An 18,169-nucleotide genomic window follows, 5' to 3' on the forward strand; every position below is an offset into this window, starting at 1 on the left:
ATGTCTCTCACATGTCTCTCGCATGTCTTGTCTCTCTCACGTCTCGTGTCTCTCGCATGTCGCGTATCTCTCGCATGTCGCGTATCTCGCTTGTCTCTCAAGTGTCGCATGTCTCTCGCATGTCTCGTGTCTCGCACATGTCTCGTGTCTCGCATGTGTCTCGTGTTGCACGTGTCTCTTGCATGTCTCGTGTCTCTCGCTTGTCTCTCACATGTCTCGCTCGCATGTCTCACATGTCTCACATGTCTCTCACGTGTCGCATAATTTGCACATGTCTCTCTCGTGTCTCGCTCGTCTCTCACGTGTATCGTGTTGCACGTGTCTCTTGCATGTCTCGTGTCTCGCACGTGTCTCTCACATGTCTCGCATATGTCAATCACATGTCTCTCTCTCATGTCTCACATGTCTCTCACGTGTTGCATATCTTGCACATGTCTCTTGCGTGTCTCGTGTCTCTCTCATGTGTCTCGCTTGTCTGTCACATGTCTCTCGTGTGTCTCTCGTGTGTCTTGTTTGTCTCTCACGTGTCGCATGTCTCTCGCGTGTCTCTCACCTTTCCTCGGGTACATGTTGAAGACTTTGGCAGCGTTGGTGCTCGTCACTGCGACAAACTCGTTTTCGTCCATCTTTCCTGTGGCCTGAGACAAAAGACAGAGAGACAGTCAGAATGTCCTCCGCTGAATGTAAAGGGTCAAAGGTCACATGATCTCACCACAGCTCTGTCCCACACCACAGACATCCTCTCCTCGATGCCCGTCGTGCCCTCGGGGATCAGAGTGAAGTCGTCTTTTCCCACAGCTTTCTGAGACGTGGAGAAGCCGGTGTGAGCGCTCGACGCCACCTGCAGGTCGCCGCTGAAATGACACGCAACAGGCACAGTCTGCTTCACCTGGGGGAGGAGGAGTCCACGTATGCTAATCATGCTAACAAAGAAGAAGTCCAGCTAACCATGCTAACATGGAGGTGAGATAGTGTGGAGTTGAAGGGTCGGGGTTCAGGGGCGGGCTCATGACCAGCGCCGCCGCTGTCGCCCAATCTCTGGACCAATACTGAGAGCCGTCAGTGCAGAGGCCGGCTGTGATTGGCTCACCGTACACGACGATACCTGAGGACAGAGACGGGACCACACACGTTATCCTTCTCTAATCTGAACCTAATCTGGATTTAAAAAATGATGACGTCATCACCTTTCTTCCTGGAGTTAGCGATGACATCAGCAGCAGATTTGCTCATCACCTTGGTAACGTACAGCGGACAGTTGGCCTGTTTGGCGATGGTGATGGCTCGATATACGGCCTCCGTCTCCACCTGTAACACACACACACACACACACACACACCTGTGACGCTACCTGCTGGATGTTATTAATCCCATCAGATTTTAATCCTGACGTCTCAGGTGTGTTTACCTCCTCAGGGTGAGACAACACGTGTCCTTCAGGTCCAGTGATGCCCAGAGACAGAACCTTCTTCTGCTCCTGAAATATGACAGTTCAAACCTGTTTAATCCAGTTTAATCCAGATTACACCAGTTTTATCCAGTTAATTTACAGTTTAATTTAGCATAATCCAGATTAGCTAAAAAGAGCTAAAAGGCTACACTAGCATAGCATTTATCAATCCCTCAATTAAGAATTATTTTGTATTTTTAATTTACTCCAGTTTACTCCAGATTATTCCAGTTTAAAACCATTTACAGCTGTTCAAAATGTTTAATCCAGTTTCATCCAGTTTAAAGATATTCTAGTGTAATCTCCTGTAATCCAGTCCAAACCAATTTAAACCAGTTAACAATAAAAGGTAAACCCAGTTATTACCTCATCAATGATGTCACCATTCTCAGCGTGAACCTGTGCGATCGCTCCAAGATCCCGCAGGACCCCGAACGCCTCGTAGAGCTGTAACCATGGAAACAAGCACAGGTGAAATTACAGGAAGAAAAACACAACGATAATAAATCACATTAACAATAACTGTGTTCATGGTTTACCTGAGAATCTGAGCTCTGATATTTATCTTTGTACGTCATGAAGAAGAGGAAGGAGTTCACACCTGAAAATACACACACGACTGCAGTAAATACACACACACTACTGCAGTAAATACACACACAGTACTGCAGTAAATACACACACTACTGCAGTAAATACACACACTACTGCAGTAAATACACACACACTACTGCAGTAAATACACACACAGTACTGCAGTAAATACACACACAGTACTGCAGTAAATACACACACAGTACTGCAGTAAATACACACACAGTACTGCAGTAAATACACACACAGTACTGCAGTAAATATACACACAGTACTGCATTAGATACACACACAGTACTGCAGTAAATACACACACTACTGCAGTAAATACACACACAGTACTGCAGTAAATACACACACTACTGCAGTAAATACACACACAGTACTGCAGTTTAAATGGACCTTTGTCTTTGACGAGTGTCTCTAGCTCCTCCTGCAGGCCGTCGTGCCAGCGTGCGACGTCCAGGTGAAGAGAGAAGTCGCAGCACGACGTTTCCTCCGCCGTCTCCTTCCACTGATCAAACGCAGTCAGTAAACTAGTACCTGGTTCAACCAGCAGGTGGTCAACTGTGAAAACAGCACAGAGGTCAGAGGTCAACGGTGAACACAGCACAGAGGTCAATGGTGAACACAGCACAGAGGTCAGAGGTCAACGGTGAACACAGTTGACGCACAGTCAATACTGATCAATCATTAATGTCTGACTGATCGATTACTGACCGATCAGTACAGTTTGATTAGTACTGAGTGACGGTGGTGGTCCCGCCCATAGACGTATATAAAGGCTGGATGTCTGAGGGCTGGAACGTCCACACAGGGCGGCCATCTTGCCACAGTCAGCTAACACAAGTGATGAGTGAGCGAGCTGACTGTGGCAAGATGGCCGCCCTGTGTGGACGTTCCACACTCCGCCCTCAGACATCCAGCCTTTATATACGTCTATGGTCCCGCCCCTCAGCGTGGCCCTGGTTCCCTGACTGATTGACATATTGATTAATATTGACTGACTGATCGATTAGTACTGACTGATTGACATATTGATTAATATTGACTGACTGATCGATTAGTACTGACTGATTGACAGATTGATTAGTACTGACTGATGGTGGTGGTCCCGCCCCTCAGCGCCGCCCTGGTTCCCCGAGTGAAGTCGTCAGCTGGGCTCATGCCTCTCGTCGCCCCCTGCAGGCTGGTGTTGGCGTCGACGCCCCCTGGAATGACCAGCTGACCGTACGCGTCCACCGTCCTCACTCCGGACGGGACGATCAGGTTCTCACCGATCTGTCTGAGTGAGACACAGGAAGTGATGTCAGAGACAGTGACACCTGGAGGTCAGGGGTCACAGTATAATATTATTGATAGTAGTGATTATTGATTATTGATACTTGATGACGCCGTCCTCCACGTAAACGTCGCCATAGAACGACTGGTCGTCGTTGACGATTTTTCCTCCTTTGACCAGCAGACGGTCGCCCTGCACACGCAAAGAATGCTGGGTAAAACAGTCAATCAATCAATGACTGGCCTAATGTGACGTCACTAAAACTAGAGTCACGTGACGTCTGGCCCACTTTTATCCTCAATCAAGTACAACACACACACACACATTAACGGAACAGTTTAAACATGGAGCCGAGCCGAGCAGAACCGAACAGAAACGAGCTGAGCCGAGCCGAACAGACCGGGACATGTGGGCCTGATTCTAACAGCGATGACTGACAGGTGGAGCACGAGCATCCTCCCTCCTGACGCCGTGTCCCGGTTACTGCGGCTCGGCTCCGCTCGGCTCCGTTCGGCTCTGCTCGGCTCGGTTCGGTACGTACCCCGGACCTCGCACTGCTCTTCTTGTTCTGGAACGACATCCTGATCGATCTGTGATCGGCTGATCGCTTTCAGTCGCGCTAACACCGCCTGCTATTGTTGTGTCTGTCAATTGTGACGTCACGCTGCTGACAGTCACACAACCTACTTCCGTTATAGATTTGCAAAATAAAACGTCCGATTTTCAGAATAAGATGCTGCAATGGCGGAATAACATCTAAGAGTTTCAAAATAAAATCTAAGAGTTTCAAAATAAAATCTAAGAGTTTCAAAATAAAATATCAGAGTTTCAGAATAAGATGCTGTAATTTCAAAATAAAATATCAGTTCTAGCATGTCAGATTTTCAAAATAAAATCCAATCCAATGTCAAAGTTAAAGAATGAAATATCAGATTTCCAAATTCAAATGTCAGATTTTCAAAATCAAATGCCAGATTTTCAAAATCAAATGCCAGATTTTCAAATAAATTGCCGGAATTATGTGTATTTCACATTAATTGAATATAAAGTTTGATTGTTTGTTGACAAACAACGACTCTGCTGCATATAATCAGATTATCTTCCAAGTTAAACTCATTTAATATCTGTATTTGTCAGAATTGACACACATTAAAAGAGTAAAACAGAATGAACCTCTCTCTTGCCGTAGTTTTCTCGGGTGTGTCCTCCCCCATCATCAGCTCGCCGTCGCTGTGTTCGTGGAGTGAACGACTCAAAGTTGAGTGTTTTGTTCTCAAACGCTCCTTCAACGCTGCAGAACATCCCACCATACTTCATCCGAGGCCGAGGAGACGCTGAGCCGAGGCGCGAGAGGAGACACGAGGAGTCATCGTCCTGAGAGAAGCTGCACTCAGACATGATGGAGCTGATCTGAGACGAAGAGAGAGGAGGACGAGGAACTGGGAAGAACAAATCAGAGGAAGATGAAGAAATGACCTGCAAACTTCTTCCCTTCTTCAAACAACAAGAAAACAAACGAGCAGCTGACACACGAGGAAAAGAGGAAACTCAATCTACAGCAAACAGCAGCAGTTATTCTCCGTCAATCATCACATGACCGTCATGGTTACGTGATACAGATTCATGTGAACGACAATCAAAAAACTGTGACTGGTTACTAGAGACGGGTCACATGACCAGACACACACACACACACACACACACAGGTCAGTGCTCATCTATGTCGATGTTCTCAAACTCAGTCTCTTCTGTCAGATTCACTTTATCTCTCTCACACACACACACACACACACTGAAGTTAACAGACACACAAATACATTACAATTGTTTTCTCTTTTTATTGATCTGTGATTTGTTTTCATTCTTGTTAATAAAACACAAACAGAATTTGTCTTAAATGTCATCGATCACCGATCACTGATCATAGATCCTGTGATCAATCACAGATCACTGATCATAGATCCTAGATCCTGATCATAGATCCTGTGATCGATCATAGATCACTGATCATAGATGACATTGATGGAAGATCGATGACATCACAGTCAGACTCGTCACATGTTCAGACTCACAGTGCAGATACAAAAATATCCTGTGGAATCTGAAAAGTGACGTTTTGTTGTTGTTTGTTTTCGTTGCCGTTGACGACCACGTTTTGATAGTTTCACCTCAAAAGTTTAAAATCGAATCATTCATGGAAAAAAAACATGAAACTTCAAATAACTTCAATGATTAAAAAGACAAAAAACCAATATGGTTTAAAAATAATGATTTAACACATGAACACTTCAAAAACAACTCATTAGATACATGACAATCATTTCATATCATATAATATCATTTTATATCATTTTATATAATACATTATCATTTAATACAATATAATCTTCAGTTCAGTTCTGTAAAATCCTCCAGTCATGTTTGTGAAGCTCTGACCTACTTTCTTCATCACTGTGAGCACACACACACACACACACACACACACACACACACACTGACTGCAGGTGCGACAGCCAATCAGAACAAAGTTTCATTCAACTGAACCAGTCTGGTGTGTCACAGTGATGTCATCAGTGATGTCACCTGTGATGTCACAGTCAGTGAACACTGAGAGCACGCGCTCACTGTTCAAACAAACCCTGACAGGAAGCTCGTTAAGCTCGTTAGCGCCTCGCCTCGGAAGCTCCTCCTCCTTGGTCGACCCCTCCATCCGGAGCGGCGGCACTGTGGCGAGCCAGCTGACAGCTGCGCTCTGCTCTGATTGGCTGCTGAGTGGGGCAGTGAAGCCAGTGAGCTGGTCCTCTGGACACGCCCCCCTGTGGAAGCCTGAAGACACTGCAGCACAGACAAAACGTTAACGATGTAACAAGCAGTATATACTGTGTGTGTATATATATATTTATATATATATATATATATATATATACTGTGGATATACATATATATATATATACATATATACTGTGTATATATATATACATATATATATATATATATACTGTGGATATACATATATATATATACATATATACACATATATGTATATATATACTGTGTATATATATATTATACCAATCTTTTTATTAGTTTTTTCTTCTCCAGACAAAGCAAGGTAATATACACAAGGCAGTATTAATATGACGTTTGCACGGTAAACTGAAACTTATCAAGAAAGAAAGGAAAAGAAAACCCCAACAATAACCCCCATACCCTCCCAATGCCCACCCTCCAACTTCCCGATGAGGTTATGGTGAAGCCACCACTGAATGGTGATTAGTGCAGGTACAACATGACATACACATACATTCATACAGAATAAACATTCATACACACATACATGAATTAAAAAAACATCAATGACTGAAAAATAATTAATTAAATACATAAATAAATAAGAAATAAAAAAAATATATAAAAATTAAAAATTAGAAGGGGGCGGGGGATCTCACTCCATTGTTCAACTCTGCCTAAGGGGTGGACTCAGCATCGTCGGGTGATGGTAAGCTTGTCGCTAATCAGGGCTAACAGAGGGTCCCAGGTCCTTCTGAAAGGATGTCCCAGATCCCATTTGTGAGGATCTCAACTTCTCTAGCTGTAGACAACGTAAAACTTCCTGTAACCATGTATTATGAGTTGGGGGGGAAGCCTGCTTCCATCTGAGAAGAATAGTACGCCTGGCTAGCAGAGTGATGAAGGCAATGACACGCTTTGCAGAACCAGACAAGTTTTCAGTTGGTGGTAGACCAAAAAGGGCAGTGAGGGGGTTTGGCTCCAAAATCATGTCAAGGGTCTGTTCAAGAGTCTTAAATATAGCTGACCAGAAGTTAAACAGCCTTGAACACAACCAGAACATGTGCGAATGGTCAGCTGGAGACTGTCTGCAACGGTGACAAGCAAAATATATTCTAGCCAATTTAGCATTGGTATAGTGGGCTCTATGGAGCACTTTACATTGTAAAAGGCCATGTCTGGCACATATGAATGAGGAGTGGACCAGTTTTAAAACGCTTCTCCACTGGTCGTCATCTATGCCCACCCCTAATTCCTGCTCCCACAAACCCTTAAGTGATGCCGTGGGGACTGGACAAAAGATGGTGGAAATCAGTCTTTTCTGATCAGCATCAAGGTAGAGAAATTGGTCAATTTCCGCTTCAGGGGGGCGGTTCGGAAAGTCTGGAAACTGCTTTTAGATTAAGTGTCTTACATGGAGGAATCAAAAAAAGTGGCTATTGGGCAAATTGTACTTAGCTGACAAAGACACGAAAGACGAAAAGGTGTCACTCATACAAGTCGTTAAGTGTTTTGAGGCCTTTGTTCGACCATGTGCGAAAAGTGGGGTCAGAGCAGGATGAGAAATGAGTGATTATTCAAGATTGGAGTACGGGCTGAAGCCCTAAGCAGACTGTATTGTTTCCTCAACTGAAGCCAAGATCTAATTGTGTTGGTGACAACCGGGTTGTGCGACAACTTATGAACACATATGGACAGCTGTGAGCAAATCACAGAGTGTAGAGAGCAGTGGGATGATGACATTTCAGTGTGAGCCCAAGGTGGGCAGGTGTCACAAAGACTGCACTGGATCCAGTGTAGTAGTTTAGTGATGTTGCAGGCCCAAAAATAATGACAAAGTTCGGAAGTGCCAATACCCCTTCAGATGTGGGGAGCTGAAGGCTGGATTTTTTGATCCGAGCTGGCTTATTCTGCCAGATAAAAGCATTGAACTGTCGGTCCAGGTTAGCAAAGAAAGATTTGTTGAGGCAGATTGGAATATGTTGAAACAAGTACAGAAATTTGGGAAGGATAAACATCTTGACGAGATTAACCCGTCCCGCCACAGATAAAGGAAGGGCTGCCCATCTGGACAAATCCGATTTACACTTGTCTAACAGTGGCTGGAAGTTCTTAGGGAACAGTTCCCTGAAAGAGCTAGGAACAAATACCCCCAGATATTTAAATCCCTCTCCAGCTATCTTAAAAGGGAATGTGGTCTGTGGGAGTGACCTCGGCAAATTGTTAACAAAGAACACTTTGCTTTTTTGAATGTTTCATTTATACCCTGAGAGGCGACCAAACTGATCTAAAATTGACAATATCGGAGGAAGAGAGGATGAGGGGTTTGAAATAAACAACAAAGGGTCGTCAGCATATAGAGAAAGTTTGTGGACCAAGCCATAACGGGCGATACCTTCAAACTCATGTTGATTTCTAAGCCAGGTGGCTCGAGGGGCGAGAGTGGACACCCTTGCCGGGTCCCCCGTTGGAGAGGAAAATATGGCCATTAGTATTTACCGAAGCTAATGGGGTAGCATACATAAGTTTAATCCAGGATATACACTTAGGATCAAAACCAAATTTCCATAAGACACAGAACAAATAGCCCCACTCCACCCTATCGAAGGCTTTTTCTGCGTCGAGTGCCACTACAATTTCTGGAGTGTCTGATGCACGTGTAAAGATGATGTTAAGCAGCCTTCTGGTGTTAAAAAAGGGACGTCTCCCTGACATGAATCCTGTCTGGTCAAATGAAATTATGGATGACATCACCTTCTGGAGGCGGAGGGAAAGAATCTTTGTCAGAATCTTATAATCAACATTCAAAAGTGAGACTGGTCTGTAGCTGCCACAAAAAGTGGGATCTCTGTAGTGAAATTGATGCCTCTGACAGAGTTACTGGCAGTCGGCCTTCCTCAAAGGAATCATTAAACATTCTTGTTCACACAGGGGCCAATAATGCTGAAAATGCCTTATAAAATTCAACAGTGAAGCCGCCTGGCCCGGGTGATTTCCCGTTCTGCATGGATTTGATTGCCTCTTGTATCTCCAGAGAGGAGACAGGTCTTCCCAATTCCCTCGCCAGGTTTGCATCGACTTGCAGATAGGGTAGGGATTCTAGGGGGTCGGGGGCCGTCATAGTGATTGGGGGGCTCTTAGAGGTGTACAATTTGGTGTAGAATTCAGAGAAAACTCTGTTAAGATCAATTGGGACAGAGGTGTAACTACCGTCTGGTAATTTGATTTTAGAGATTATTCTAGATGCGCTAGCTGCACGAGCCTGTTGTGCCAAGAGTCTCCCAGCTTTGTCTCCCTGTTCAAAGAAGCGTTGTTTGGTTTGTCTAAGTTGTCTCTCCACTATATGTGTCATCAGCAGATCATGCTCTGAGTGTAATAGAAGCCGTTTTTGTAGAGGGTGTGGGATGGAGAAGTCGAGTAAATTTCATCAAGTTTGAGTAAATCCTCTGCAATCTCCACTAACCTAGCTCTGTCAGCCCTTCTCATCTGAGAAATACAGGATATCACCTGTCCACGAACTGTAGCTTTAAGTGCCTCCCACAAAATGTTACTACTAATGCCTGGAGTATCGTTTAGTTCAATATAGGAGCGGATTTGTGCAGCAACAAAGTCCTTGAACGTATTATCCACCAGCAAGTGGGAGCTAAACCTCCATGGTGGAGGGCGGGTTGTACCATGTGGGAAGCTAATGTCCACTGAAGTTGGGGCATGATCTGATATGGTTATAGGGTGGTATTTACATGCTTTGACACAATGATTATTGTCAACTAAGAAAAAGTCAATGCGAGAAAATGTATGGTGTACGTGTGAAAAGAATGAGAAAGCTCTGCTTTGAGGGTTACTAAATCTCCAGGGATCCGAAATCCCCAACTGAGAAGCATAACTCCTCACCACCTCTGCTGATTTGGATCGTGGAATTTGGGTAGAAGAGGACCTGTCTAAACTCACATCCTGAACCAGATTGAAATCCCCACCCATAATTATACGGTGACTGTCTAAGTTTGGGATTTTAGCAAAAAGCCTTATGAAAAACTGGTCATCATCCCACGAAGGCGCATTAATAGAGACTAACAGCACCGGTGTGTTTTGCAGCGTGCCCGAAACCACAACATAACGGCCGTCAGTATCTTATATACGTATATATATATATATATATACACACATATATATATATATATATATACATGTGTATATATATATATATACGCAACAAGATTATTAGATCAGTGTGTGTGTGTGTGTCACCTGCTGTTTTTACGACCACAGGATGAAGGCCAGAGAGAAGAAGAGAAAGAGGAAGAGGAACTGGAAGAGAAGATGAAGAAGAGAGTTAGATCAGGTGATGATGAAGATGATGATGAAAATCCTCCTCCTGTAACCATGATGATAAATGATGCTCTACCTTCTCCTCCAGCTCTTTGATCTGTCGTTTCTGTGTTTCTATAAACTCCTCCAGCTCCTTGTTTCTCTGTCAAACACAAACACAAGTTTACTTGTTTACCTCTGTGACTTTAAAGTGTGTTTACTTGTTTACCTGTGACTTTAAAGCGTGTTTACTTGTTTACCTGTGACTTTAAAGAATGTTTACTTGTTTACCTGTGACTTTAAAGCGTGTTTACTTGTTTACCTGTGACTTTAAAGAATGTTTACTTGTTTACCTGTGACTTTAAAGTGTGTTTACTTGTTTACCGTGACTTTAAAGTGTGTTTACTTGTTTACCTGTGACTTTAAAGAATGTTTACTTGTTTACCTGTGACTTTAAAGAATGTTTACTTGTTGACCTGTGACTTTAAAGCGTGTTTACTTGTTTACCTGTGACTTTAAAGCGTGTTTACTTGTTTACCTGTGACTTTAAAGCGTGTTTACTTGTTTACCTGTGACTTTAAAGCGTGTTTATTTGCGACTTTAAAGTGTGTTTACTTGTTTACCTGTGACTTTAAAGCGTGTTTATTTGTGAGTTTAAAGCGTGTTTACTTGTTTACCTGTGACTTTAAAGCGTATTTATTTGTGAGTTTAAAGCATGTTTACTTGTTTACCTGTGACTTTAAAGCGTGTTTATTTGTGACTTTAAAGCATGTTTACTTGTTTACCTGCGACTTTAAAGCGTGTTTATTTGTGACTTTAAAGCGTGTTTACTTGTTTACCTGTGACTTTAAAGCGTGCTTACTTGTTTACCTGTGACTTTAAAGCATGTTTACTTGTTTACCTGTGACTTTAAAGTGTGTTTACTTGTTTACCTGTGACTTTAAAGCGTGTTTACTTGTTTACCTGTGACTTTAAAGCGTGTTTACTTGTTTACCTGTGACTTTAAAGTGTGTTTACTTGTTTACCTGTGACTTTAAAGCATGTTTACTTGTTTACCTGTGACTTTAAAGCATGTTTATTTGTGAGTTTAAAGCGTGTTTACTTGTTTACTTGTTTACCTGTGACTTTAAAGCGTGTTTATTTGTGACTTTAAAGCGTGTTTTCTTGTTTACCTGTGACTTTAAAGCGTGTTTACTTGTTTACATGTGACTTTAAAGCGTGTTTACTTGTTTACATGTGACTTTAAAGCGTGTTTACTTGTTGACCTGTGATTTTAAAGCATGTTTACTTGTTTACCTGTGAGTTTAAAGCGTGTTTACTTGTTTACCTGTGACTTTAAAGCGTGTTTATTTGTGACTTTAAAGCATGTTTACTTGTTTACCTGTGACTTTAAAGCATGTTTACTTGTTTACCTGTGACTTTAAAGCTTGTTTACTTGTTTACCTGTGACTTTAGAGCATGTTTATTTGTGACTTTAAAGCGTGTTTATTTGTGACTTTAAAGCGTGTTTACTTGTTTACCGGTGACTTTAAAGCGTGTTTATTTGTGACTTTAAAGCGTGTTTACTTGTTTACCGGTGACTTTAAAGCGTGTTTATTTGTGACTTTAAAGCGCGTTTACTTGTTTACCGGTGACTTTAAAGCATGTTTATTTGTGACTTTAAAGCGTGTTTACTTGTTTACCGGTGACTTTAAAGCATGTTTATTTGTGACTTTAAAGCGTTTTTACTTGTTTACCGGTGACTTTAAAGCATGTTTATTTGTGACTTTAAAGCGTGTTTACTTGTTTACCGGTGACTTTAAAGCATGTTTATTTGTGACTTTAAAGCGTGTTTATTTGTGACTTTAAAGCGTGTTTACTTGTTTACCGGTGACTTTAAAGCGTGTTTATTTGTGACTTTAAAGCGTGTTTACTTGTTTACCGGTGACTTTAAAGCGTGTTTATTTGTGACTTTAAAGCGTGTTTACTTGTTTACCGGTGACTTTAAACCATGTTTATTTGTGACTTTAAAGCGTGTTTACTTGTTTACCGGTGACTTTAAAGCATGTTTATTTGTGACTTTAAAGCGTGTTTACTTGTTTACCTGTGACTTTAAAGCATGTTTATTTGTGACTTTAAAGCGTGTTTACTTGTTTACCGGTGACTTTAAAGCATGTTCATTTGTGACTTTAAAGCGTGTTTATTTGTGACTTTAAAGCGTGTTTACTTGTTTACCGGTGACTTTAAAGCATGTTTATTTGTGACTTTAAAGTGTGTTTACTTGTTTACCGGTGACTTTAAAGCATGTTTATTTGTGACTTTAAAGCGTGTTTACTTGTTTACCGGTGACTTTAAAGCATGTTTATTTGTGACTTTAAAGCGTGTTTACTTGTTTACCGGTGACTTTAAAGCATGTTTATTTGTGACTTTAAAGCGTGTTTATTTGTGACTTTAAAGCAGTTTACTTGTTTACCTGTGACTTTAAAGTGTGTTTACTTGTTTACCGGTGACTTTAAAGCGTGTTTATTTGTGAGTTTAAAGCATGTTTACTTGTTTACCTGTGACTTTAAAGCGTGTTTACTTGTTTACCGGTGACTTTAAAGCGTGTTTATTTGTGAATTTAAAGCGTGTTTACTTGTTTACCTGTGACTTTAAAGCGTGTTTATTTGTGACTTTAAAGCGTGTTTACTTGTTTACCGGTGACTTTAAAGCGCGTTTATTTGTGACTTTAAAGCGTGTTTACTTGTTTACCGGTGACTTTAAAGCGTGTTTATTTGTGACTTTAAAGCGTGTTTACTTGTTTACCGGTGACTTTAAAGCGTGTTTATTTGTGACTTTAAAGCGTGTTTACTTGTTTACCGGTGACTTTAAAGCGTGTTTATTTGTGACTTTAAAGCGTGTTTACTTGTTTACCGGTGACTTTAAAGTGTGTTTATTTGTGACTTTAAAGCGTGTTTACTTGTTTACCGGTGACTTTAAAGCGCGTTTATTTGTGACTTTAAAGCGTGTTTACTTGTTTACCGGTGACTTTAAAGCGCGTTTATTTGTGACTTTAAAGCGTGTTTACTTGTTTACCGGTGACTGTAAAGCATGTTTACTTGTTTACATGTGACTTTAAAGCGTGTTTACTTGTTTATATGTGACTTTAAAGCGTGTTTACTTGTTGACCTGTGATTTTAAAGCATGTTTACTTGTTTACCTGTGAGTTTAAAGCGTGTTTACTTGTTTACCTGTGACTTTAAAGCGTGTTTATTTGTGACTTTAAAGCATGTTTACTTGTTTACCTGTGACTTTAAAGCATGTTTACTTGTTTACCTGTGACTTTAAAGCTTGTTTATTTGTTTACCTGTGACTTTAAAGCATGTTTATTTGTGACTTTAAAGCGTGTTTATTTGTGACTTTAAAGCGTGTTTATTTGTGACTTTAAAGCGTGTTTACTTGTTTACCGGTGACTTTAAAGCATGTTTATTTGTGACTTTAAAGCGTGTTTACTTGTTTACCGGTGACTTTAAAGCGTGTTTATTTGTGACTTTAAAGCGTGTTTACTTGTTTACCGGTGACTTTAAAGCGTGTTTATTTGTGACTTTAAAGCGTGTTTACTTGTGACTTTAAAGCGTGTTTACTTGTTTACCTGTGACTTTAAAGCGTGTTTATTTGTGACTTTAAAGCTTGTTTACTTGTTTACCGGTGACTTTAAAGCGTGTTTATTTGTGACTTTAAAGCGTGTTTACTTGTTTACTGGTGACTTTAAAGCGTGTTTATTTGTGACTTTAAAGCGTGTTTACTTGTTTACCGGTGACTTTAAAGCATGTTTATTTGTGACTTTAAAGCGTGTTTATTTGTGACTTTAAAGCGTGTTTACTTGTTTACCGGTGACTTTAAAGCGTGTTTATTTGTGACTTTAAAGCGTGTTTACTTGTTTACCGGTGACTTTAAAGCATGTTTATTTGTGACTTTAAAGCGTGTTTACTTGTTTACCGGTGACTTTAAAGCATGTTTATTTGTGACTTTAAAGCGTGTTTACTTGTTTACCGGTGACTTTAAAGCATGTTTATTTGTGACTTTAAAGCGTGTTTACTTGTTTACCTGTGACTTTAAAGCGTGTTTATTTGTGACTTTAAAGCATGTTTACTTGTGACTTTAAAGCGTGTTTATTTGTGACTTTAAAGCGTGTTTATTTGTGACTTTAAAGCGTGTTTATTTGTGACTTTAAAGCGTGTTTATTTGTGACTTTAAAGCGTGTTTATTTGTGACTTTAAAGCGTGTTTACTTGTTTACCGGTGACTTTAAAGCATGTTTATTTGTGACTTTAAAGCGTGTTTACTTGTTTACCGGTGACTTTAAAGCGTGTTTATTTGTGACTTTAAAGCGTGTTTACTTGTTTACCGGTGACTTTAAAGCGTGTTTATTTGTGACTTTAAAGCGTGTTTACTTGTGACTTTAAAGCGTGTTTACTTGTTTACCTGTGACTTTAAAGCGTGTTTATTTGTGACTTTAAAGCTTGTTTACTTGTTTACCGGTGACTTTAAAGCGTGTTTATTTGTGACTTTAAAGCGTGTTTACTTGTTTACTGGTGACTTTAAAGCGTGTTTATTTGTGACTTTAAAGCGTGTTTACTTGTTTACCGGTGACTTTAAAGCATGTTTATTTGTGACTTTAAAGCGTGTTTATTTGTGACTTTAAAGCGTGTTTACTTGTTTACCGGTGACTTTAAAGCGTGTTTATTTGTGACTTTAAAGCGTGTTTACTTGTTTACCGGTGACTTTAAAGCATGTTTATTTGTGACTTTAAAGCGTGTTTACTTGTTTACCGGTGACTTTAAAGCATGTTTATTTGTGACTTTAAAGCGTGTTTACTTGTTTACCGGTGACTTTAAAGCATGTTTATTTGTGACTTTAAAGCGTGTTTATTTGTGACTTTAAAGCAGTTTACTTGTTTACCTGTGACTTTAAAGTGTGTTTACTTGTTTACCTGTGACTTTAAAGCGTGTTTATTTGTGAGTTTAAAGCATGTTTACTTGTTTACCTGTGACTTTAAAGTGTGTTTACTTGTTTACCTGTGACTTTAAAGCATGTTTATTTGTGAATTTAAAGCGTGTTTACTTGTTTACCTGTGACTTTAAAGCGCGTTTATTTGTGACTTTAAAGCGTGTTTACTTGTTTACCGGTGACTTTAAAGCATGTTTATTTGTGACTTTAAAGCGTGTTTACTTGTTTACCGGTGACTTTAAAGCATGTTTATTTGTGACTTTAAAGCGTGTTTATTTGTGACTTTAAAGCAGTTTACTTGTTTACCTGTGACTTTAAAGTGTGTTTACTTGTTTACCTGTGACTTTAAAGCGTGTTTATTTGTGAGTTTAAAGCATGTTTACTTGTTTACCTGTGACTTTAAAGTGTGTTTACTTGTTTACCGGTGACTTTAAAGCATGTTTATTTGTGACTTTAAAGCGTGTTTATTTGTGACTTTAAAGCGTGTTTACTTGTTTACCGGTGACTTTAAAGCGTGTTTATTTGTGACTTTAAAGCGTGTTTACTTGTTTACCGGTGACTTTAAAGCGTGTTTATTTGTGACTTTAAAGCGTGTTTACTTGTGACTTTAAAGCGTGTTTACTTGTTTACCTGTGACTTTAAAGCGTGTTTATTTGTGACTTTAAAGCTTGTTTACTTGTTTACCGGTGACTTTAAAGCGTGTTTATTTGTGACTTTAAAGCGTGTTTACTTGTTTACCGGTGACTTTAAAGCGTGTTTATTTGTGACTTTAAAGCGTGTTTACTTGTTTACCGGTGACTTTAAAGCGTGTTTATTTCTGACTTTAAAGCGTGTTTACTTGTGTACCGGTGACTTTAAAGCGCATTTATTGTGACTTTAAAGCGTGTTTACTTGTTTACCGGTGACTTTAAAGCGCATTTATTGTGACTTTAAAGCGTGTTTACTTGTTTACCGGTGACTTTAAAGCGCATTTATTGTGACTTTAAAGCGTGTTTACTTGTTTACCGGTGACTTTAAAGCGCGTTTATTTGTGACTTTAAAGCGTGTTTACTTGTTTACCGGTGACTTTAAAGCGCGTTTATTTGTGACTTTAAAGCGTGTTTACTTGTTTACCGGTGACTTTAAAGCATGTTTATTTGTGACTTTAAAGCGTGTTTACTTGTTTACCGGTGACTTTAAAGCATGTTTATTTGTGACTTTAAAGCGTGTTTACTTGTTTACCGGTGACTTTAAAGCGTGTTTATTTGTGACTTTAAAGCGTGTTTACTTGTTTACCGGTGACTTTAAAGCATGTTTATTTGTGACTTTAAAGCGTGTTTACTTGTTTACCTGTGACTTTAAAGCATGTTTATTTGTGACTTTAAAGCGTGTTTACTTGTTTACCGGTGACTTTAAAGCATGTTTATTTGTGACTTTAAAGCGTGTTTACTTGTTTACCGGTGACTTTAAAGCATGTTTATTTGTGACTTTAAAGCATGTTTACTTGTTTACCTGTGACTTTAAAGCATGTTTATTTGTGACTTTAAAGCATGTTTACTTGTTTACCGGTGACTTTAAAGCATGTTTATTTGTGACTTTAAAGCGTGTTTATTTGTGACTTTAAAGCAGTTTACTTGTTTACCTGTGACTTTAAAGTGTGTTTACTTGTTTACCTGTGACTTTAAAGCGTGTTTATTTGTGAGTTTAAAGCATGTTTACTTGTTTACCTGTGACTTTAAAGTGTGTTTACTTGTTTACCTGTGACTTTAAAGCATGTTTATTTGTGAATTTAAAGCGTGTTTACTTGTTTACCTGTGACTTTAAAGCGCGTTTATTTGTGACTTTAAAGCGTGTTTACTTGTTTACCGGTGACTTTAAAGCATGTTTATTTGTGACTTTAAAGCGTGTTTACTTGTTTACCGGTGACTTTAAAGCATGTTTATTTGTGACTTTAAAGCGTGTTTATTTGTGACTTTAAAGCAGTTTACTTGTTTACCTGTGACTTTAAAGTGTGTTTACTTGTTTACCTGTGACTTTAAAGCGTGTTTATTTGTGAGTTTAAAGCATGTTTACTTGTTTACCTGTGACTTTAAAGTGTGTTTACTTGTTTACCGGTGACTTTAAAGCATGTTTATTTGTGACTTTAAAGCGTGTTTATTTGTGACTTTAAAGCGTGTTTACTTGTTTACCGGTGACTTTAAAGCGTGTTTATTTGTGACTTTAAAGCGTGTTTACTTGTTTACCGGTGACTTTAAAGCGTGTTTATTTGTGACTTTAAAGCGTGTTTACTTGTGACTTTAAAGCGTGTTTACTTGTTTACCTGTGACTTTAAAGCGTGTTTATTTGTGACTTTAAAGCTTGTTTACTTGTTTACCGGTGACTTTAAAGCGTGTTTATTTGTGACTTTAAAGCGTGTTTACTTGTTTACCGGTGACTTTAAAGCGTGTTTATTTGTGACTTTAAAGCGTGTTTACTTGTTTACCGGTGACTTTAAAGCGTGTTTATTTCTGACTTTAAAGCGTGTTTACTTGTGTACCGGTGACTTTAAAGCGCATTTATTGTGACTTTAAAGCGTGTTTACTTGTTTACCGGTGACTTTAAAGCGCATTTATTGTGACTTTAAAGCGTGTTTACTTGTTTACCGGTGACTTTAAAGCGCATTTATTGTGACTTTAAAGCGTGTTTACTTGTTTACCGGTGACTTTAAAGCGCGTTTATTTGTGACTTTAAAGCGTGTTTACTTGTTTACCGGTGACTTTAAAGCGCGTTTATTTGTGACTTTAAAGCGTGTTTACTTGTTTA

The 18,169-nt window shown here is 39.6% G+C and overlaps 2 protein-coding genes across 9 annotated transcripts in view; both read right to left on the bottom strand.

Annotated features, from left to right (window-relative positions):
* The window catches only part of dpysl4 (dihydropyrimidinase like 4), a 6,690-nt gene extending 1,860 nt beyond the window's left edge, over positions 1 to 4,830 (bottom strand). Inside the window, exons 1-11 of one of the 2 annotated variants that reach the window (XM_058621708.1) lie at positions 4,500 to 4,830; positions 3,430 to 3,518; positions 3,145 to 3,329; positions 2,447 to 2,611; positions 1,990 to 2,051; positions 1,817 to 1,897; positions 1,409 to 1,477; positions 1,188 to 1,308; positions 949 to 1,105; positions 713 to 854; positions 554 to 638 (exon numbers count right to left, since the gene is read on the bottom strand). In XM_058621708.1, coding sequence (XP_058477691.1) covers positions 554 to 638; positions 713 to 854; positions 949 to 1,105; positions 1,188 to 1,308; positions 1,409 to 1,477; positions 1,817 to 1,897; positions 1,990 to 2,051; positions 2,447 to 2,611; positions 3,145 to 3,329; positions 3,430 to 3,518; positions 4,500 to 4,724 — 1,381 coding nt within the window. In that variant the 5' untranslated portion in view covers positions 4,725 to 4,830. Of the gene's footprint in view, positions 1 to 553; positions 639 to 712; positions 855 to 948; positions 1,106 to 1,187; positions 1,309 to 1,408; positions 1,478 to 1,816; positions 1,898 to 1,989; positions 2,052 to 2,446; positions 2,612 to 3,144; positions 3,330 to 3,429; positions 3,519 to 3,867; positions 4,022 to 4,499 lie in introns of those variants that run through there. The other variant, XM_058621709.1, reaches the window with a different exon arrangement.
* A 305-nt stretch (positions 4,831 to 5,135) lies between these two features.
* The window catches only part of jakmip3 (Janus kinase and microtubule interacting protein 3), a 36,729-nt gene continuing 23,695 nt past the window's right edge, over positions 5,136 to 18,169 (bottom strand). For 3 of the 7 annotated variants that reach the window (XM_058621701.1, XM_058621698.1, XM_058621694.1), the window contains 3 exons: positions 10,519 to 10,584; positions 10,362 to 10,421; positions 5,137 to 6,161 (listed from right to left, as the gene is read on the bottom strand). In XM_058621701.1, the coding sequence (XP_058477684.1) occupies positions 10,371 to 10,421; positions 10,519 to 10,584 (117 nt within the window). In that variant the 3' untranslated portion in view covers positions 5,137 to 6,161; positions 10,362 to 10,370. Of the gene's footprint in view, positions 6,162 to 10,361; positions 10,422 to 10,518; positions 10,585 to 18,169 lie in introns of all 7 variants that reach the window. The other 4 variants (XM_058621700.1, XM_058621695.1, XM_058621697.1 and 1 more) reach the window with 3 other exon arrangements.

The sequence above is a fragment of the Solea solea genome, chromosome 21, assembly GCF_958295425.1.
Source record: "Solea solea chromosome 21, fSolSol10.1, whole genome shotgun sequence".
In the NCBI taxonomy this organism is placed as follows: domain Eukaryota; kingdom Metazoa; phylum Chordata; class Actinopteri; order Pleuronectiformes; family Soleidae; genus Solea; species Solea solea.